At 39.6% G+C, this 23526-nt stretch overlaps 1 protein-coding gene across 1 annotated transcript in view; it reads right to left on the bottom strand.

Annotated features, from left to right (window-relative positions):
- OTC (ornithine transcarbamylase) overlaps positions 1 to 23526 on the bottom strand; it is a 99053-nt gene that overhangs the window by 45203 nt on the left and 30324 nt on the right. Inside the window, exons 2-4 of the mRNA XM_054472092.2 lie at positions 22744 to 22899; positions 8103 to 8241; positions 5652 to 5733 (exon numbers count right to left, since the gene is read on the bottom strand). Coding sequence (XP_054328067.1) covers positions 5652 to 5733; positions 8103 to 8241; positions 22744 to 22820 — 298 coding nt within the window. The 5' untranslated portion in view covers positions 22821 to 22899. The remainder of the gene's footprint in view (positions 1 to 5651; positions 5734 to 8102; positions 8242 to 22743; positions 22900 to 23526) is intronic.

Genomic DNA, 23526 nt, shown 5'->3' with positions numbered 1-23526 from the left:
GAATCTGTTCCTCTTACCCTCTCCACTGCTGCCACCACAGCCCCAGCTTCTATAATTGATAGCCATCTATTGACAGGCTTCACTACTTCTACCTTGCTTTCACCCTGGGCCCCCCATAGTCTATTCCACAGTTTATTCTCAGTCAGAGGGATCCTTTTAAAATGCAAGTAGATCATGTCCCTCCTTTGTTCAAGATCATCCAATGATTCCCCATTTCACTCAAAATAAAAGCCAAAGTCCCAATAGTGGTGCACTTGTTTTTCCCTCAGTTCCAGACACATTCTTCTCCTTGCTGAGAGTACTTATCATCTTCCAACATACTGTATCATCCACTTATTTATTATGTCTGTTGTTTATTGTCTGCATACCCACTAGAATGTAAGCCCTACGAAGGCATGGATTTTCATTTGTTTTGTCTACTGAGGTACCACTCCCAAGCACCTAGAATAAAACCTGGCAAATAGTAAGTGCTTAATGAATACTCATTGAATGAATAAAGGAGGAATTTGAAGAAAGGACCCATTCTTCTCATTTGTGAACAGCCTCTCATTTTGCTAACAGAAAGAACAGAAATTTCTATTATCTATGAAGCAATGTAATGAAGTTTAGTGGTGATTATAATCACTAATCACTCTTGAGTACTTAATTTCTTTATAAACAGGCAACATCACCTAAACACATATAAATACTGCACATTCGTCAAAACATTATTTATTGTGCACCTACTAAGTGCCTAGTACAGGTATGAGTACCATTGAGGGTTGAGGACTATGGATGAAGACTTCAAACAAAGTTTCAGACCTCCTGGTAGGTCTATTCCAAGTCACACACTTTCTTTGATGATAAGTCATTTTGCTATAGCAACTCAAGATTAATCTGCTGCCCTTCTACTTCCCTGTTTGTGCTATACAGAAGATCCATACGGTGCCTGGACTTATGAAATAGGGGTAGGAAGAAGAGTAACAGAAAGTGTGTACAGGCAGGAGCCAAAGACTTCAGCAGTTCATGAAAAAGATTAAATGGGAAGGAAATACTGCCTCTGAGAAGAAATTGCCTTTGCAATTTTTGTCACAGATCAAAAAGAAGCCTCAGATCCCAGCCCAAAAGCACAAGTCAAGAATTTGCCGGTTTACCAGGTCTGGATGGTAATACGTGCTTATGAGGGGCATCAGAGGTTTTGAGCAGCCACTAGAAGCTGCCATTGCCAAGGAGAAGAGGACAGAGAGATGGGCTTCCACTCTTTCTCCACCCTTTATCCAGAGAAGCCTGCTTTTACCTGTTTCATTTGTTTATGCTTTCACATCAGCTATTTTTGAACAAAGCGTTTCTTCTGTTAATTTCTTCTTTTTTTTTTTTTTTTTTGAGATGGAGTCTTGCTCTGTAGCCCAGGCTGGAAGCAGTGGCGCGTTCTCAGCTCACTGCAAGCTCCGCCTCCCGGGTTCATGCCATTCTCCTGCCTCAGCCTCCCAAGTGGCTGGGACTACAGGCGCCTGCCACCACGCCTGGCTAATTTTTTGTATTTTTAGTAGAGATGGGGTTTCACTGTGTTAGCCAGGATGGTCGCGATATCCTGACCTCATGATCCCCTGCCTCGGACTCCCAAAGCACTGGGATTACAGGCATGAGCCACCGTGCCCGACCTCTTCTGCTAATTTCTTAATTTCTGTTTGGGAAAATAAAAGTAAATCTTATTTTGCTCTTTCACTTCCCCATAGATCCCTGCCTGCTTTGGAAAAAAGAGTATAAATAGAATTCATTCCTTGGAAATATAAGGGATCCAAGGACCCTTGCTGGTAGAACTAAGGCAGTTATTAACCTCTCTGTGCTTGGCTTTTATAATTGCACAATAGTATCACAATTTTTACATTGGCGTCTTTGTACAGACGATGATTTTGAAACAGCTGTTAAAATACCAGTTTCTATTTCACCTTGAAAGTGAAATACCAATGTTAAATAATGAAAAGAACCATCTCTTAGAATGTCTTTTGCATCTTTTATCAGCTACTGCATTTACTGAGATTAATAAATGTATCTGTCTATCAGCTCAATTCATTTGCTATAAAAGAATATAATCATTGGTAGACTCATAGGAGAATTGTCTGGTTTGCCAGGCAGGCACACACAAAGAGTGGATGAGGCATGAATGATCTACAACTACACACAGCTGCATCGATATATCTCATAACGTTGAGCGAACGAAGTCAGACACAAAAGAGCACATGCTGAATGATCCCATTTATATAAAGTTCAAAAATAGGCAAAATGAATCTGTGATGTTAGAAGCCAGGATAATAGTTACCCTTGGGTGGATGAGGAGTAGTGACTGGAAGGAAATGAAGGGTAGTGGGAAGCTTCTGGGTGCTACTACCATTCTGTTTCTCTATCTGGGTGTTAGTTACAATGGTTTGTTCACTGTAAGAATTCATCGATCTATACGCTTAATGATATGTGCACTTTTCTGTCTGTGTGTTACACTTTAATAAATATGTCACATAAACAATTACTATGGTAAGAGTTGGGTGGAGAATTTGATTCTGTCTCCTGAGATAAGTAGGAATGTGAATGTAGCTCTGAAACTCAGACTTGGAACAGAATTGCCAAGGACTGTCCTGTGAGGATCATCTCAGGGGCTGGCACAGATTTGGGGCAGTAACAGTTATAATTACACCTGTTTTAATTCTAAGCACCAAAGTAACAGGTGGTACTTGTTGAAAAATTGTACCAAAGGACAACTGTTAAGATGCGCATACTCACAATAGGAATGTTCTGTCATGATTTTGATTGGGGTTTACTGTTTCTGTAAACAATTAAGGCAGCTACTCGCTTTGAGTGATTCTACTGTTGAGTTTGGGAGGATGTCATATGCAATTATTGAGGATAATGACAAATGCTCCATGAACTATAAGTTTTAACAGTCATATGCTCCTTGCTTCACTTATTTGTTGTTATTATTTCCAATTTGGGGCAGGTTTCTAAGAATTTCTTTATAGAAAACCATCATTTAACAAAATGCTTAATGCCACCGGTAGAAACAATTTTACTAGAATAAAACATGACTATTACATGCCATATAATTAAATTAAATCAATAGATTTAGTTTATTAAATTAGGTATTTAAAAATATATATTTAGTAATAGCTTCCAATCCTGGGTCTGCCATTTATTAGGTACGTGCCTTTGAGCCATTTGCTGGCCCCATTTCAGCCTGTTTTCCTGAATGGTCTTGCTCTCACAGAGTTGTCATGAGGATTAAGTGAGATAACACACATAATTAATGTAGAACACCTGGCACAGGGTCTGCCTCCAAAAACGTATTAAATTGTCACTCTCATTTTTATTAATAGATTAACTACCACATTATTATAAATGGTGAAACCAATCATTTATTCAGAAATATTCTGGTTTCAAACATAACATTTGAACAGGGAAAAGTCATAGAAATGCCATGAACTCAGCAAAATACCTTTTAAAAACACTTAAATTTGAGAAATTTCTATGTATTAATTAATTATTTTGGTGACTTCAAAAAAGACCAATTCTCTTAAGTACTAACAGTAAAAACAAAAATATATATATACAAGATAAAATGAAATAAAATAAAATTCTACCGAACTCATGGAATACTAGCGCTGAAAGGGAGCAGAATTTGAGAATTGCTGACTGGTTTATTCATTTTTTCCCTACCATCTGTCAGATATCAACATGATCTCTTATAGAAGCCAGCTTTAAAGAGTAAAACGTTCTTATCTGTTTTCTTCCTAGGGCTTTAAAGACTAACACCTTATATATTTCCCTCTTCCTCCTTCCTTCTCTTTAGGGGGAAGGAGTGTGCATTAGTAAGAATAGTGGGCTTCAGATCTGAATCTTGGTGCTATTTGTATTAATTGAGTGAATTTGGCAAGTCGCTTAATCCCCCTGAACTTTCTTTTTGATATCTATTTGGTAAGCTTCATTATTGATCATCGCAAGGTAAAAATCACATGTAATAGTTGGTTGCTTCTAAGCCCTAGAAAGCTCTGATACTCGTAAGGTAGAATAATCTATTTGAAATATCAACCAATATGTTTTTGTTTGTGGTACTTCCTCCTTGACCCTGTCTGATTGCTCATTTGGGCAGTCATATTATTGATTCAAGTGAGGTCTGGTAGAAAAGAAATGTAGAGAGAAAGAAAAGAGGCAATTTGTGGCTTACGAGTTTCAAAGTGTCCATTTTGAAACTGCAGAGATAATAGCTTGAGGAAAAAAAATATCCTTAACAGCCTAGAATTCTAGGCACAATTTGGAAGAGTCCATGGATAGTCAGAGCCAGTTTTTCCTCCTGCTTTATTTCCTGGCCTCCAATACTGGGAACTGAAAGGGGAAGAAGAGAAGCAAGAGAGGAGAAGCAACAGAAATAAAAATTGATGGACCTTTGACACTGTACTCTGCTATGTGTTCCCCGGGTCAACTTCTGAAGGATGGGGAGCATGCTGGAAAGCTCCATAAGTTTGGAGAATCCCAGAACTGAAGACAACCTGTCTTGCTTTTAAGACAGACCTCTAGAAGGCAGTAAATGTTATAGAGCTCCCTGGCACCCAGCATGAGGAAGGAATAATAGAGTAGAGGCAGCCTTGTAGTACCTCTGTGCCTAATGTGTCTTGGAGAGCTGCTAAGAGGTTGAGAGAATGAAACCAAGAGATATATTGTTGTAATGGAGTCCTTGTCACAAAACCATGAAATATTAGGCTCACAGACACTTTGAAGGGTGAGAAGAGCAGGGTTTATCGGGTGAAAAGGAAAAAAAAAAGGAAAACAGGGACTCTCAGCAGAGCAAGAGTCCTGCTAGTTGTCTTCCCGCCTCTCAGATTGAATCCCAGTTTCCACCTCGGAACAGGAGAGGCCAGCTCTTCCCCGCGCAAATGGTGTGAACTTCCTGAGGCTTCACCCCCGTGTGCACTCCTCCCAATGTTCAGGCCGGTTGGAGGTTCTCCAGTGACCCCTTTATACTTGGTTGTCTCAATATGAGGTCGTTCAATGAGAGTGAAGCAAACCTTGCAGTAAGTGGGAGACAGCCAAGATCCAATGGGAATATAGAAGTCCCAACAGAACCTAGCATGGATATTTGATGATGATGTTCTAATGACCAAGGACCAGATCCCCATACCCCTACATGTCTTGACATTCAGATACTCTCCATGATTTAACCATGACTGTGGGGAAATGGAGAGGAGACCCAAAATGGACAAAATAAACCATAAAACAACTGAGGATTGCCTAACATTGCAAAGATTAAATTTCCACCATCTAGCAGAATTGAGACACACAAGGAAATGTTCTTTACATGCTAGAAAAATAGACACATTTCTTACCCACGTGAGTTCGAGGCCTGAAAATGTGTGCCCACCTACATTTCTTTTCTGAACATGAAGAGTTATATGGAACTTCTACTCAGTTCCTTATGGAATTCTTATAAATGAAGCTAATTTTTCTGCTTGCAGCTTTTATGAGAACTGGAAATCTCATTCACAGGCTTGCACTGCTGCTCCCAGTAAAAATGATTTTTTCTTTGTGGTTGCTAGAGGCAGACAAATCCCCGCACGGGGTTACCCCTCCAAAGTCTTCACCTTTGATCCCTCTCTTCAACACAAGTGTGAATTTGGCAGTGGACTTACCTGTTTCTGTAGACAATCTTGTTCGAGTACTTCTTTTCTCAAAAATCATGCCTAAGGACTTCCCTTGCAATAAAGGCAAATACTATAAATCAAGGACAAGAATAGAATTAAAATATATCTTATATATAAATTATGTTTTAAAACATATTCTTTATTAGAAAATAATAACTACCCCCAAATAAGTTTTTAAAATATTGTTTAAAAAGTGAATTTAGGTCAGGTGTGGTGGCTCATGCCTGTAATCCCAGCACTTTGGGAGGCCGAGGCAGGTGGATCACCTGAGGTCAGGAGTTCGAGACCAGCCTGGCCAACATGGCAAAACCCTATCTCTACTCAAAATACCAAAAAAAAAAAAAAAAATTAGCCAGGAGTGGTGGTGGGTGCCTATAATCCCAGCTACTAGAGAGGCTGAGGCAGGAGAATTGCTTGAACCTGGGAGATGGAGGTTGCAACGAGCCAAGATCTTGCCACTGCACTCCAGCCTGGGCGACAGAGCAATATTCCATCTCAAAAAAAAAAGTGAATTTAAATTTTTTTTATGTACTATACAAATGGGGGAAGAGAACAGTAACTCCCACAGCTTATTGACATGTAATTAGAAAGCAGTATTAATTGTTCTGGGTTCAACGTGAATTTTTTCGAAAATATATTAATATTTCATACTGGAACCACATTCTTACTTAACGCTATTGAAATCCCCATTCAGTTTTCAATGACCTCGAAGGTGTTTGGTTTGGAGGTGTTTTCTCAGCTAGGAAAATGCTACTCTGTTACAACATGGGGCATTACAACTTCCACTTAGATCAATGATGAAGCCCTAGTGTTTTAGCTACACATTCATCATTCATCCTCATGGGAATACAAAGACTTTGCTTCTGGAAGTCATTTGAAAACAATCTGGAGAGTCTGAAAGTGGGGTGTGGTGCTTCCTCCTTCCTCTTCTGTAGATGGGCTTCCCGATAGAAGGAGTTCTGGAACAAATAGATTCCTGCCAGCTAACCTCCCTCATCCACAAAGTGTCAAGAACATAGGCCTGGGCCTGGGGAGACCTTTTCTCTTATTTCAGGTGTTTTATAGGAACATCAACCCACAGCAGTTGCGGTCACTCCTGTCCTCAGTTTTTCTTAGGAGCTTGGAGAGCCAGCCAACTAGATAAAATCAAAGCCGTGTCAAACTTTCTCAACCTGAAACCAACTCTTTAAAAAGGCTGAACAAGCTTGGAATACGAAAATGCTTTCACAATTAAGCAGTCTAAATGAAGCTACTGTATTAATTGCCTTTCAAAGATAAATTGCTCAAAATGCAGAATTATGCTTATAGCTAAGAACCATATCCCATCTCTTCTCCTACCTGGATAACATTAATTGTTTCTTTGCTAATCTAAATGCTTTTTAAAACGCTGTCACATCATTGTGAATTTTTTGACATTATCCTAATGATTCTATATCTGATATGCATCCAAAATTAAAATTTGTCACTGGGAAAAGAAGGATCATCTTCTTTTTTTTTAGGTGGAGTTTCACTCTTATTGCCCAGGCTGGAGTGCAATGGCGCGATCTTGGCTCACTGCAACCTCCGCCTCCTGGGTTCAAGCAATTCTCCTGCCTCAGCCTCCCTAGTAGCTGGAATTGCAGGCATGTGCCACCACGCCCGGCTAATTTTTTATTTTTAGTAGAGACGAGATTTCTTCATGTTGGTCAGGCTGGTCTCAAACTCCCGACCTCAGGTGATTTGCCTGCCTCGGCCTCCCGAAGTGCTGGGATTATAGGCATGAGCCTCTGCGCCCGGCCTTCATTTTTGACTTGATAGAAAATACACAGAGAAAAGAAAAGGGGTATAAAAATAAAGTCTTGGCCAGGCACAGTGGCTCACGCCTGTGATCCCAGCACTTTGGGATGCCAAGGTGGGCAGATCACTTGAGGTCAAGAGTTTGAGACCAGCCTGGCCAACATGGTGAAACTCCATCTCTACTAAAAATACAAAAATTAGCCAGGTGTGGTGGTATGCATCTGTAATCCCAGCTACTTGGGAGGCTGAGGCAGGAGAATTGCTTGAACCCAGGAGGCAGAAGTTGCAGTGAGCCAAGATCACGTCAATGCACTCCAGCCTGGGCAACAGAGAAAGACTCCATCTCAATAAATAAATAAATAGATAAATAAATAAATAAATAAATGCTTTTCAGACAAATGATTTCTTAGGTTCGATCCAGTTAATAATGAATTTCAGCATTCCACGTGAAAAAAGTGCAATGACTTGTCATTCAATAACTGATTTTTATGCTTTTTTGTATGCCTGTATGCTCCATGATAATCAATTACCTTGACTGTGAGGTTTCATTACTTAGCTACTGTTTAAGAATTTTAATGTATTTTTTTCCCTCTTCCTTTGAGAAGGCTGCCTTTAAAAAGGCGGACTGGTAGTAATGGAACGTAAAAAGAAAATGTTACATACCTCTCCTTTCTGTTTTATCCTAAATTTCAGATCTGCTGATAGCCATAGCATATATTTAATTTCTTCTCCGGTAAAGTTTTTTAGAGTGAGAAGGTCACGGCCCTTCAGCTGCACTTTATTTTGTAGTGGTTGTCCACACCTATAAAAAGAGATTTAAAAGGGAGAAATATGTATTTCAGAAAAGACCCATGTACTATGGTGATTCATTGTTTTATTGTTGATAAAGCATTCTTTTTTTTTTTTTTTTGAGACAGGTTCTCACTCTGTGGCCCAGGCTGGAGTGTGGCACAATCTCAGTTCACTGCAGCCTCTGCCTCCCAGGTTCAAGCGATTCTCCTGCCTCAGCCACCCAAGTAGCTGAAACTACAAGCACATGCCACCAAGCCTGGCTAATTTTTGTATTTTTACTAGAGACGGGGTTTCTCCATGGTGACCAGGCTGGTCTCGAACTCCTGAGCTCAAGTGATCCGCCTGCCTCGGCCTCTTGATAAAGCATAGCAAATGCTTTATCTTCTTATTCTTGATAAAGCACAGCAAATCACATATAACCTCATGTGTCTCTGCAAAGTGTTAATGCGTTGAAATTTGATATGGCCTTGGTTTATATTTTATATGTCCACTATTTTGGATGTTTGACAGAAAAAAAAAAAGAACTTGTGAAAAGAGATTGAATTCTTATTTGCTTGAAATAGCCACATGAGTGGCTTTGTCACTTACTAGTCACACAACCTAGGGCAATTTACTTACCCACTCTCTGCTTCTAAATTTCTCACCTAGAAAATTACTATAATAATCTTATAGAGTTGTTGTGACGATAAAATTATTTAATACATGTAAAGCAGACATTGTCTGGAATATAATAAGTATTTGATAACTTTTAGCTATTATTATTAAAATCATTAGGCTGTACAAGCAGCATTTGTAATGCACAGTAGAAAATAATTTCGTATTTTCCCCCTACTGCCCTTCAAATCTGTTCTTGGAGCTTGTTCTTTTTATCCCTGGATGAAAATACAATGGACGCTGTAGCTTTTCTACTAACTCAGAAAAATACAAAAAGCTCTCTGCTTATTTTACTACCTCAAAGAGTCTCAGTAAAATAACATGTAACAAAAATATAATAATAATAATAGTGATTTAAAAAAAACCTTAAGAAATTTGCTGCAGGTTAACACCTTTTCCCTTCCAGCTTATGCCTGATTAAAGCTGGCCTCCTCTATGGGGAAAGAGGGGCCAATGTGCTATTTCCTCTGTTTCCTTACTTTCAGTTCCTCTAAGTGAAGCCAAGGGAAGGTGAGGAGTTAAGAGCCAGCAAAAGCCTGGTTCTGCTCTAGCAATCTAGCATTGGTGCAGGTGTCTCCAACACCTGACTCTCTTATGGTGTGTTTTTGGAGGTCCTTTGGAGAACCCCCCCTTATCATTAGGAATTTCTCATAGCAGTCTTTGATGCAGACAATTACATTTCCTCTGGCATCCAAGGGAACATATCCAGCCTCTATTTTGCTGAGATTTCCCCCACCCCTCCAGGAGGTCTCTTGGTCATGATCTGAAACAATACCACGCTAGGTCTTTTTTTCTCATTCCCTATTGGTTCATGAGAAGGTCTCCATGTTCTTTGCTCTAACAAGTGTCAGGTCCATCCTGGTATAGACTCCATCTTGTTCTGCTATCAGAACAGCTAACTAGCCTGTCTTTCTTACTTTAAATATCTCAGGTATCGTCCTGACATCAGTTTACTGTGGGCCCTAGTGGAGCCATTTTCTTGGGCTTGAAGTGAAGGAAGAGTATCCCCATCATGGGGGAGGGGGCACATGATACACAATAGAAACACTCTCTATAAATTATCTTCTAATTTCCAACCCTTCTCTTAGTTTCTGCAACACATTTTATAAGCTGAAGGTGGTAACCAAGGGATTCCAAACTAAATTTTGTCTATTTCCTTTGCAATTCCATTTTTAGTGGTCTAGCATCTCACTTTAGAATGAGGGAAGAATCAGTACCTACTGGGCCTGGGCAGAAACCAAAACCAAAAAAGATCGATTTTAACATTTTGTTATATTGTGACAACAATAACTGTTATTTGTGGTAATCATTCTATAAAATGGACATCATTTTTCTCTCATCATTCCCAGTGTTATCTGTGTTTAACAATAATTGGTATTTTCTACCATTCGAAATTATAAATAGCCAAAGGCAAATTGTGGTTCACCACGTGTACTAAACATTAATTTTACTAGAAGTAAAATAACTGTCACAAAATGATCATGCTTTAATTCTAACCTAACAAGAGAGCCTGTGCTACTCGGGATGAAGAGTTAATCATCTGTTGGGATTTATGGAGGCCTTTTTGCAATGGTGATAAGCTTATAGGTGGGAAAAGCACAAATTCACTCAATTTGTTGTTTCCACTGCATGATGTCAGTAATTTAGACAAGTGAATATTGCACTACATATGTTTCTTGCACAGTTGATTGGTTCATTTAATGTTCAGTGGGTGAATAGATATTTTTCGGTAGACATTTTGTGAGACTGAGCCCTTCAGAGGTCTAGTTAGTAGGGAAGAGAATTTCCATAAGGATTGAGAGTTTGTCGGTTGGTTGGCTAATTGGTTGATTGACTGATTTTTTTTTTTTTTTTTTTTTTTTTTTTTTGAGATGGAGTCTTGCTCTGTCACCCAGACTGGAGTACAGTGACGCGATCTCGGCTCATTGCAGCCTCCACCTCCTGGGTTGAAGCAATTCTTGTGCCTCAGCCTCCTGAGTAGCTGGGATTACAGGCACCTGCCACCACGCCCGGCTAATTTTTGTATTTTTAGTAGAGACGGGGTTTCATCGTGTTGGCCATGCTGATCTCGAACTCCTGAACACAAGTGATCTGCCCACCTCAACCTCTCAAAGTGCTGGGATTACAGGTGTGAGCCACTGCACCCAGCCAATTGACTGATTTAATCTAAGACATTAATGATATATTCAACTACAAATAGAAATTACTGTTTTTAGCTTATATGTAGAAACGAAATTTTAGTTAACATTCCTATTTCAAAGATGTATTATTGTCTTTGACTTTTAAAAATATGTGAGTCATGGGCTCTCCAAATGGAAATTTCTTTAAAGCAGTGGTCCTCAGCTTTTTATTACGTACCTCTAACAGTAAAAACTTTTAAACATGGATTCATAATGTATGTTTTATTTGTTTATATGTGCTGCTATACTAATAGATTATGTATATAACAAAACATAAATGAAAATAAAAATTTAAAAAGTTTAGACTAAGAAGAACCAAATATTTTATTATATTTATTTATTTATTTATTTTTTGAGATGGAGTTTCGCTCTCTCGCCCAGGCTGGAGTGCAGTGGTGTGATCTTGGCTCACTGCAACCTCTGCTTCCCAGGTTCAGGACATTTTCCTGCCTCAGCCTCCCGAGTAGCTGGGACTACAGGCATGTGCCACCATGCCCAGTTAATTGTTGTATTTTTAGTAGAGACAGGGTTTCACCATGTTGGCCAGGCTGGTCTTGAACTCCTGACCTCAGGTGATCCACCCACCTCAGCCTCCCAATGTGCTGGGATTACAGCACATAAGCCACCACGCCCGGCAAAGAACCAAATATTTTAAAAATAAGTTTGTAGATATACAAAGACATTTTGCTGGCTAAAGAAGTTTCTAGACAGCCCTTCATTTTCTTCCTTCTACTGAAACCCTAGTAAAATGCTTACACAACTGTGCCTAAGATCTCCATCATAGTCAGCAATTTGATAACTTTGGAAGCAAGGCATTTAGGCAGAAAATTTGTATTTACATACAAATTTTGGTTATGTGTTTTCTTCTGATAATATTAATTAGTGATAATATTAAGCAACACTTGGAATACCAAGTACTGATAATGTTAAAGAGTAAACACTGACTAATAGTCATGCATTTTTCAGGGTCAACTGAAATCTTCTTCTGGGGATTGTAAAACAGATTTGCATATGTGGCCTGAAATGAAGGCACAGCAGCTTAATCTTTCTCAATTCACAGTTAGGGCAGATTTGAAAATATTTTTCTTCTGGAATAAGATCCAAGCAACATAAAATTACAGAAGATAAACCTTCTTGACTCCATGTCTTACAATAACACATTAATATTCCTTGGCTTAAGACTTCCTCTAATATTATTTTAAAAGGGGAAGAATACTTTGCTGGAAAACCCCACTCCCTCTGTTTCAAGGAATTTGAACTATAGCTGTTGAACTCACATCCACCAACCACAGGAAAAACCACTCATGAACTAATTTTGAGGCCTTCAATTTTTTGTCTTGAGTTCAAGCTCAGACTACTGGTTATTTTGGAGCCCACAAAAGCTGAGTCTCCAAACTGCTATACTTAAAGGATTCAATATGGTCCTCTATTCTCAGCCTCTGCGGGATTTTGTTGTATCCTCTTACTTCTCAATGCTCACAAGACTACAGGCTTTATTTAAAAGAATGTCATAGATCTTAGAATTGTGTTGTTCCTGTTGAATCTCAGAGAAATAGAAGTGGAAATGAAAATTTTGCAAAGGACTAAATTTTTTCTCCCCAATTTCCATAAAAGGAAACAGGAAAGAGGAGGACCAACAATACCTTACCTTTTACTACTCCAAAAGCTCCAACTTCCAGTTCTTATTATCCCCAATAGAAGACAGACTGGAGAAAGTAACAAGTTTCTGGGGCTTCCTCAGCTTTTGTCCTACATACTTAGAAGCTTCTAAGTTGGAGGTGAAATTAAGCTTGTAGTTAAGGTTAGGGTTAATGTTCTGCTGTGGGTTTGCATTGTGAGATGCTGCTGTTTCTATTTCTCCACTGACGGAAGATTTGAATATAAAGGTAGAAAGAACACACAAACATCCTGCTTGAACCTTTCCTTTTTGTCAAGGCCTTTGATTTTCAAATGTATATAGAACAGAAACTTTATTTCAATATTTGTCCCTTGGATTACAAGTGATTGGAAAAATCTCTCTTTCTGACTCTAGACTTTCCGTGGCAGCAGCTGATAATGCTGCCCTCACTCTTGCTGCCCTTGAATCACATCTCCAATAAATGTTAGCAGATAACCTTCCCCCACCCCAGAGTTTCCTTGTGCCCCTTTGTGTTTTTGTTTGCTGCTTGGTTTTGCAGTAAGGACACTTAACATGAGATCTAGTCTCCTAACAAATTTTGAACTGCACAACACCATATTGTTAACTATAGGCACTATGTTGCACAGCAGACCTCTAGAATTTATTCATCTAGAATAATCGAAAGTTTAGATCCATAGAAAAACTCCCCATTTCCCCCACTCCCAACTTCTGACAACCAGTATTGTCTGATGTTTTAAATTAGAATCTATGAGTTTGGCTATTTTTGATTCTTATATAAGTGAAATCATATAGTATTTGTCCTTCATGGCTTATTTCACTTAGCATAATGTCCTCCAAAGTTGTTTTTTTTTTAAACACAGGCAGTTTTTAATTTGCATGGTAGTGTGTGGGACTGTGAATAGCCATTAAATCTGAAGCCATGTAAAGTAACCTTAATATTTAGTGGGAAAATTGTAATTGTTCTGTGACTTTTAAAAAATTATCAGAACATTAAAAACTTTTATTGTCAGTTATAAATGTGTAGGGAAGTGAAAAATAGTAAAACTGATGTATTTTTTAGTACAATGTAATTTAAAACATTAGAAGCATTGAGAATTATAGTGCTTTATTTCCTTGTAAAAACTCTATTAAGAGTAATTTGAACAGTGCTTGCTTTCTCATCATAGAACTTATGATATAGAGCAAGCATCTTTTCTATGTTTTGGTAAACTGTCATAATTCTTTCTAAGTTTGAATAAACTTTCAACATTTTCCTTTGCACTTTGAATGCTGTGTAATATCTCTGAGAGTTCCTTTAATGTGAAGTGTTTTGCTGTTGTTACTTCCCCTGAGACATCTTCATCCTTTTTGTCACAACCACTTTCTGCAGTTATGTCAATAACTTTGTCTTCATTAAGTTCCTCTGGCTGTATATCTACAGCCTCTCAAACAGCAGCAGGGTAACAATCACATAGTCAGCTGTTTCTTCCATAACTCGATTGACATTCAATCCAAATTTAACTTCCACTGCTATCACTTTTTTTTTTTTAACGGAGTCTCGCTCTGTCGCCCAGGCTGGAGTGCAGTGGTGCAATCTCAGCTCACTGCAACATCTGTCTCCCAGGTTCAAGCGATTCTCCTGCCTAAGCCTCCCGAGTAGCTGGGATTACAGGCGTCTGCCACCACGCCCGGCTAATTTTTGTATTTTTTAGTAGAAACGGGGTTTCACCTTGTTGACCAGGCTGGTCTTGAACTCCTGACCTCAGGTGATCCGCCCGCCTCAGCCTCCCAAAGTCACTTTTTATTTCTCTGCTGCACTTTCATGTACTGCACTGTCATTATCCATTTTTGTAAAATGCCCATGGGTTTATCACTGGGAGAAAAGGAGGCAGCACAGCTATATACTCTTTGCTGTCTGTATGCAAACTGAATGACAGATGCACAGTGACCAATCACCAACAGACTTTGAAAGAAGTGATGTAATTGGTCACTGACCATGATGTGCTGTGTATGTGTTATTTACATGGTGATTTGTAGACTGAAGAGTTAGCAATGAAGTTTTGCTTTATGAATTACTCATAATTAATATGCCATGTTGACTGAAATTTGAACTGTGTTCATAGTGGCCTAGTGTTATTAACTAAACTGTGGTAATTGAAATTTGTGCACATTGGGATCTCGCAAAGGAGGGGCTGCCTGTACTCCAAAAGGTTTCCCATCACAGGACTCTGATATACCATTCCCTTTGTCCAGAACACTCTCTCCTCAACTCTCAAAGCTGGCTCCTTCTCATTCTCAGGCTGTAAGCTTAAATATCACCTCCTAAGAGATTCCTTTCCTGACTCTACTGTCTAAGTAGTCTTCACTTTACCTTCATTTTGTTTGTAATACTTATCACAATTTTAATATATATTTATGTGTTTATTTATTGCTACTTTTACTCTTCTCACTGGATTACATATGATCCACAAATAGCAGGGACCTTTCCTGTTTTATTCACTAATATATACCCAGTGCTTAGTACAGTGCTTGGAATATAGTAGTCATTCAATAAATATTCCTTAAGTAAATGAATAAATGATAGTAGGTCGTTAGGGCAAAAGTAAATCAATTTGTATAAGAAAGAATTCAGGCCGGGCATAGTAGCTCACATCTGTAATCCCAGCACTTTGGGAGGACGAGGCTGGCGGATCACTTGAGGTCAGGAGTTCTAGACCAGCCTGGCCAACATGGTGAAACCCCGTCTCTACTAAAAATATAAAAATTAGCTGGGCGTGGTGGCAGGCACCTGTAATCCCAGCTACTCCTTGGGAGGCTGGGGCAGGAGAATCGCTGAAACCCGGGAGGCAGAGGTTGCAGTAAGCTGAGATCGCGCCATTGCACTCTAGCTTGGGTGACAAGAGCGAAACTCCGTCTCAAAAACAAAAAAACAAAAGAAAGAATTAATTCCCAGCAGATTTCTGGGATGAATATAAAAAGATTTGTCATGATGGATTTTCAACATCCTGACCAAGTTCTGATGATAAGAAAAGACACAGGCCAGGCATGGAGGAGAGAAAACAGTGCACTTTGATTATTCACAATGTCAAAATTTAAAATGAATGCATTTTAAAAAACATCACTTCAGCCAGGTGTGGTGGCTTATGCCTGTAATCCCAGCACTTTGGGAGGCTGAAGCAGGCAGATCACCTGACGTCAGGAGTTCGAGACCAGCCTGACCAATATGATGAAACCCCGTCTCTACTAAAAATAAAAAAATTAGCTGGGCATGGTGGCGAGGGCCTGTAACCCCAGCTACTCGGGAGGCTGAGGCAGGAGAATCACTTGAACCCGGGAGGCAGAGGTTGCAGTGAGCCAAGATGGTGCCATTGCACTCCAGCCTGGGCAACAAGAGGGAAACTCCATCTCAGAAAAAAAAAAAAAAAGACAAAATTTATGTTGAGGGAAGAGCAAATATACGGTATGGCCCAGGCTGAACACAAGGCCTGAAAATCATGGAGGACAATTGACTGTGGCCTAGTGTGCTGCTAAAGCTGAAATCCCCTAGAACACCACCACTCTGGTATAGTATTTGCACTACTGTGAACAATGATTGGACATATGTATGTGAAACAAGAGTGGACTAATCTTGGATCCTAAGCACAGCACTATGAGTCAAGGGCCAAAACCTGGAAAACTGGCAAGTACACCTTATAGGGCCAATGTCTGCTCATACCACCATGAAGGCTGAACTGGAAGTACAGTAATAGTGGACTACACTGATACTTTGGTTCTTTCTTGCCACAAACTCCTTTTGGACAGAATAAGTTGTCAGGGTTCTTGGGGACAAAAGCGGTAGAGAGGTAGATACTATACATCTATCTGATCATACCAGCATCTGAGGGCTTGAGTGATTAACTAGAATTTCTTTTAAAATTGCACCACAGCTGGCCGGGTGCGGTGGCTCATGCTTGTAATCCCAGCACTTTGGGAGGCTGAGGCAGGTGGATCACCTGAGGTCAGGAGTTTGAGACCAGCCTGACCAACATGGTGAAACCTCATCTCTACTAAAAATGCAAAAATTAGCTGGGCATGGTGGCGGACGCCTGTAATCCCAGCTACTCAGGAGGCTGAGGCAGGAGAATCACTTGAACTCTGGAAGAAGAGGTTGTGGTGAGCTGAGATCGCGCCGTTGCACTCTAGCCTGGGCGACAGAGCAAGACTTCGTCTCAAAAAAAAAAAAAAAAGTTCCACCACAGCTAGTGAGGGGGGGTTATGCTGTTTATACCACTGAAAAATCATTGGAGTAGTCACCACCTTTCTCAATTCCATCCACGAGGTGGGGCAGGAAATGTTAGCTTGGGAAAAAGAGCTGTTTTTCATAGATATCAAGAACTAACCAGGGAAATTTACCACTGGAAGGAAAGCAAATACAACGGTCCCAGTTTAAATTCCTATCCTGTTTACTGTCTCCTCATAGACCTCCCCTGGCTCCAAAATGGAGTTGCCACACCTCTTTCCTAAGCTACATAAAAATTAGAAGAGTTCCACAATTGTACCACGTTAAAACAGTTCTGACACAGGCCTCCTTTTTTTTTCTGGTCTGTATCAAGCATTTTCTTTCTTTTGGGTGATAAAGCCACACTTGAATTAGCCAGGTAAGACTGCTGGCATCAATGGCTATTAAGTTCCCCCTAGAGACCTCATTCTTCTATAGGAGGCAGCCTGCTCTGGTTCACAAGCACCAGAACCAGGGCCAAATGCATTATTCGAGTCTCCTGTAAAATGCTTGCTTTTCTTGTACCAAAGCATACAAGAAGTAAATCAGAGTAAACAAGAAATCTTGGTACACCAGACATAAACCACATTATTATTATTCAGGCTGCACATAAGAGGGAGGATACAATGTTGTGGGAAACAATGAGAAGCACGTACAAATATTCCATCAAAACTGTCACTGCAGTCTGGTCAGAGCCAGAGCCCTTGAAAAAGGCAAGTCTAGTTCCTTATATTCATTTTATTCCTTGAAAAAATAATTACAGAGATTTCTTAACCCCAAATCACTGAATGCTAAAAAGCTAAGCCAAGGTAATAAGAGATCCTTGTATTAACTTTACCCAAATATCTTCCTAGCTACAAAATGGAAGAGTATTTGCTACTTGCAGAATGAAACCTTTCATTGCTAGTGTCTGCATTTTCCAACTCTGGTAAACTGGGGGGTGGGAGAGACTTGGATGTATTTCCTGGTATAATTGTATTTTATTGGAAGAGAAAGTGCTTGATTTGAGTAAAATGTGGTCAGTCAGAAACTGATTTTGCCAGAGTAGGAAAAAATTCAGTGTTAAATGATACTCTGATCCCCATGGACAATTTGAGATAAAGACTTTAACTTCTGGAGACATAAGAGGGGACCAATGGGCCTTATGGCTGAGATTTTTATGTTTCTTTAACCTGGCATTAATACAAGAGCTAAGGCATATTTTCTCGTGTATGTTTTTTCTCTTTACTGAGATATTCTGGCTGTACCTAAAAAAGGATATTAGGCAAAGGTAGATTGGCCAACTTGATCAATTTGAAGGAATCAAAGTAATACAAGCAATGAAATGAAAAGAGCAGTGCCTTTAAATATTTGAATTGTAGTCCTAGTTCAGCCCAGATTTAGGAATAAACAATGGCCTTGGGAAGGTTATTTGCCATCTCGAGCCTCAATTCTTTACCTGAAAATTTAAGAAAGTGAACGAAATCAGCGATTCTCTTTGTCTATGTCTTCCCCCCACACTCATGAAGTTTGTAAACTGGAGCCACAAGAATTTTCAGTGGCCTAACTTTAATTCTATCCCTTTCTTTCCTTCTCAAAAAGGCATATTAGAATGCATGCAAGAGAAAGGAGCTGTATTTTCACAAAAAAAAACTTTGCAGTGATCCCACTGATGTGAAAAAAAACTCACAAATTATTTCCAAATTTATGCTTATTAACAATAACAATAATAATGTATTAATAAAAGTTTACTTGAAACCCTCCTCACCGTTGCCACATACCCATATGTGATATAAATTATTGATAGAGAGAGGAGGCAGCCAAGGGCCCCTGACCCCGCGACCCCCAGAGAAACCCCACGTTCAAGCCTAAAACAGACTGTAGGCTGATGAACAGGACTGCCTGTCCTGGATGAGGCCTGCCCTTTCCCCCCACTCCCCCGACTGATTCTTTCTGAATAATGCCCACCTGCACACTGGGAGGACAGGGTGGGGCCTTGGAGAAGTTCGCACTGCACCTTTTGGAGGGGGGAGGAGCTAGGCCTCTCCTGTTCCTGTGTGGTAACCTGGCATTCAGTCTGTGAGATGGGGGCCTGTTAACAGGAACCCCTCTGGCTTTGCTGAGTTTTTTTCCTTTTCACCCAATAAATTCCGCTCCCCCTCACCCTTCAAAGTGTCTGTGAGCCTAAACTTTCCTGGTCGTGTGAAAAGAATTCAGTTTTTTCTACAACATTATTATTGATCACTGAGTGACTAGTAGTTTCTAAGATACCTGAAATCATTAAAATTCTAAAGTTGTGAAACTTCTCCTCATCTGAAAATTGAAGAATTCAGATGAAGGCTAGCTTTCTGCAGACCTACTATTAAAGGTCTGGAAACCTGAAACTGTCAAAAATCAGTGGCTTATTTTATCTAAGTTAAATTACTCAATTACTAAAAATAAACTAGGAAACAAATTCCACTGTTGGCCAAGGAAAACATCATGACCCCATTCAACTTTTGGTCCCATCTCTTGTATGGTTTTCTGAAGTGAAGTGATTTTTTTTTTTTTTTTTTGAGACAGAGACTCGCTCTGTCACCCAGGTGGCTGGAGTGCATTGGCGCGATCTCAGTTCACCGCAACCTCTGCCTCCCAGGTTCAAGCGATTCTTCTGCCTCAGCCTCCTGAGTAGCTGGGACTACAGGCGCACGCCACCAGGCCCAGCTAATTTTTTTTTGTGTGTGTATTTTTAATATAGACAGGGTTTTGCCATGCTGGCCAAACTGGTCTCGAACTCCTGACCTCAGGTGATCCACCCACCTCGGCCTCCCAAAGTGCAGGGATTACAGGCGTAAGCCACTGCGCCCAGCTGAAGTGATGTTTTTAAAAGGCATTCATTTTAAGTTTTGACATTGTGAATAATCAAAGTGCACTGTTTTCTCTCCTCTATGCGAGAACATGAACGTCTTATAATCACGTTGTCTGGATGTCCACGTGTGTATGGATGGGCATGTGTGAGAGACGAACGGAGCATAATGAGTTATGTGAGCCCTTATAGAGGTCTGGAATGAAATACCTGAAAACTCATCACCTCTGGCTCCAATCCATAACCTCCACAGAATTGGGTAGCTTAGCTCAATATTCTCTGAAGAAATTTCTATTTGTGAGATGAAATTGAACTGCACTTACAAATTGGTCTTTTCTGATAAAGAAAGAGTTTTTTTTTTTAGTGGTTTCTTAAAAAGCTTTAAGTGGTTTCCCTAATAGGTAACAAATCATAGGATATTCTCTATTATCCAAACACAGCAAGGCTTTGGAGCCTTGTTTATGACATGGAAAGCCTGTGAATTGGGTGTTTTCAGCAGTCTTGGTTTCTGATCCTATCGATCTTGTTAAAAAAAAATTTAACTGACTAAAAGTGATTGATCCAGGGGCTGTGTGGATGGCTTCAGCCTCGCTTAAGCTATTATTTTATCATGTCCATGGCGATACGACTGCTCACTTCAAAACCGCGATTCCTATTTTGTGGCACCATCAAACTCTAACCACATATTTCCTATTATTCTGGAGTAGTAAACTCATGTGGTATGTTACATAACAAGGACCCTCCACCTTTCCCAAGAGATGTGGGAGAAAAAAAAACTTGAATCCCTGTGAAAGGCTGAAAATCAAAGTAAAAATACAGAACAGGCAGAGTTGACAGGGAGTTTTTCTCTGTTGTTGAGGGCTTTGTCAAAGGTTTAAGTCTTACTGGAGATCAGAAATTCTGAATTTATCTAGCTGACAGGTAGTGCAACTAACCAATATAGTAGGAAAGAAAAATACCTATGCCACGTGAGAATGCATGTCAAAACCATTTCAACATTATCTCATTTTTCAATAGAGATTCACACTATTGAGTTTCTAACAATATGGGTGACTCGAGGCTTTCACACTTTCAAATAGAAAGTTTGGATTTGGGCCGATTTAGCCATACTTTTGTGCCAGCCCCCATTCACTGTGAGAAATAGCTCACCAGGATTTTCAGAAATGCAGTCTGGCTACTGGATATAGACAGTAGTGTATTAGTAAATACAGAAAAAAAAAAGTCCAACTGTTTGGAAGAGGTTTTACTTGCAAAATTTAATCCATAATAATTATTTTAAAAATCAATTATCATTGTAATTTTCAAAGAACAGTATAAGTTTAAGTTCCAGGCTTTGATTATTCATTCAGTTGGGTGTTTTCAACTCAGTGATGATTCCTTGTTAAAAGCTATAGAATAAAACTTCATCACATTTTTATCTGATGTAACTCAGTGTAATGGAATATTAAAATAAATAATGAACATTGGTCTGTCACTTTTTAGGTTTCATATACATTATCTCACTGATTATCACTAGACTATGAATTCATGTAGCTGGAGTGAAGTATCTTTTTACGTTATTTACCACTGTATCTCCAACTCCTTGATAGGGCATGGCACAAAGTAGATGTTCAATTATATTTGTTGAATGAATGATTGAACCACCCTCTAAAGTAGGCAGAACAGGTATTATCCTTTTTTCCATTTTATAGGTGAAACAACATTGCAGAAAAGTTTAGTGACTTGTTCAAGGTCATATAGCCAGCAAGGGTGGTGCTAGGCCTTGAACCTAGTTCTTTAGACTTTTCTCCAGGTTGTTATCTGATCTAACTCTGGCACTAATTGGTAAACCCCACAATCATTCTGGGCTTTTTTTACCTTATACTTAAAATAAGAGAAGTGAAACAATTTCAATTGAATATTTGAGCTGTTTAAGAAATAAAAATCACATTTCCTCCCAAAATAAAATAAAAGAAGGCATTATTTCATGGCTCTGAGGTCTCAACTAGGTCTAATATTATGGGCTTAATTTACAATATTATTTATGGTATCATTCTGACTTCTGAAAGCCTTATATTCACTAAAGAAGTAGTGCTAATGGTGGAGTCCAGAGAACCTAGAACTGTCAGCTGCTCCAGAGAAGGGATGCCCAGGGCCACGATCACAGGTCCACTTACTAATAATAAAAGAAAACTTCAGACCAAAAGCTTCTTCCTTAAGGAAGTCGGGAAGGTTGCTTTAGGTTATAAAGAGGCTCTGAAGAAATTCTATCTCATTATTAACATGAAACTGTTCTAGAAGCTTTCTAGTAGTGATGTCTCCACCTGATGGCCTTGTTTACCCAGCTAACTCATCTCCCCTGTTCCCTTCCCCTTTCCCTTCCCCACAGACACACTCCATGCCATCTTCAACCACATGCACAATGGTTGTAAGCAGGATGTAAACTTTTATAATGAATTCATTGGAGACAGCCTGCTTTGCACATGCCAGCAAGAATTTCAGGGATGGTTTTCAAACTTGTATTTTATTTTAAAATGTCGTTATCCCCATCACATATAAGGCTTCCTTGCAGCAGCTTTGTCAGTATTTATTAGTTGCTACTTTGAGTCTGTTTCTTCAAAAGAACTGATTAGTCTCAACATCTTAGAGTGATATATTGTTTTATAGCAAGCCCAAATACAAGCTGAAGGCCCTGTGTAAATTACTTCCCCTAATTTCCTTCAGCCACTTGCTCGTTTAGAATGTACACAAACGAAAGATGTCAAGAACGTTCAGTCTGTTATACCTGCCATGGGTGGCTTCCCCTACAGCACACGGTGAAATCTGATTACAGAAGGACTGAGAAATGAAAGCTCTGCTGGAATTAGAGGCAGCTGTCTCAAATAAGAGTAAAGCAGAGCGTGGCACTACACTCTGCAGAAAGAGGCCTTACTGCAGAATATAGTTTTATGCATCACCATGATTCCTAAATCAAACCCAAGTCTCTGACCATCACTTACCAAAAATTTCGAACCACGAAGTTGTGACCATTTCTAAAAGCTGCATTGTTCAACAGGATCCTCAGATTAAACAGCATCTTCTTTTAATCGTGAAAAGGATGATTCTATGCCCTTGAAAACTCCACAGCAAGTTAGCCAGCGGGGGCCACCTAAAAACTAAGAAATGTGTTCAGTTGCAGTGAGGGAGCAAAGGTAATATCACCCTTCAGCTTCCTTATCAAAGTCCCCTGGTTAGAGATACTGCAGGGCAGGGTGCAGGAGCATTTGAACTTTATGCCAAGCTCCACCACTGTGTATTTTTTTTTGGAAGAAATCCTGACTCTTTTATTGCCTGTCCTCCTCATTTTTCATAATATATTTATACTGTCACACGCATGTACAAAATCAATTGACAAGTACTCATTGAGGATATAATATATGCAAGGCTCTGTAGTACTGGCTGCTGTGAAGGTGAGTAGAAGTAACTCACTCAGAAAATGCAAATTGGCACTGCAAAAACACAGATGTAGATGTGACAGCCCTGAGTAGTACTATTTCCATTTATTTCACTTTTCTACCTCTAATTGCCAGTCTTTCCACAAAAACAAATAGAAAGAAGTGCCCTGGTAGCTATTTTGGGGGTGCAAGATGATAGAGAAGGTATAGTAAAAATATCCCAGTCCTGCAGCTCCCTTTGTGCCTTGCACATAAGCCTTCAATAAAGAAATAATTGCTGGCTGGGCACGGTGGCTCACGCCTATAATCCCAGCACTTTGGGAGGCTGAGGCAGGCGGATCACTTGAG

This window comes from Pongo pygmaeus, chromosome X (assembly GCF_028885625.2).
Source record: "Pongo pygmaeus isolate AG05252 chromosome X, NHGRI_mPonPyg2-v2.0_pri, whole genome shotgun sequence".
NCBI lineage: Eukaryota > Metazoa > Chordata > Mammalia > Primates > Hominidae > Pongo > Pongo pygmaeus.
The sequence above is the reverse complement of the archived record's forward strand: the minus strand, read 5'-3'. Positions and strand labels throughout refer to the sequence as shown.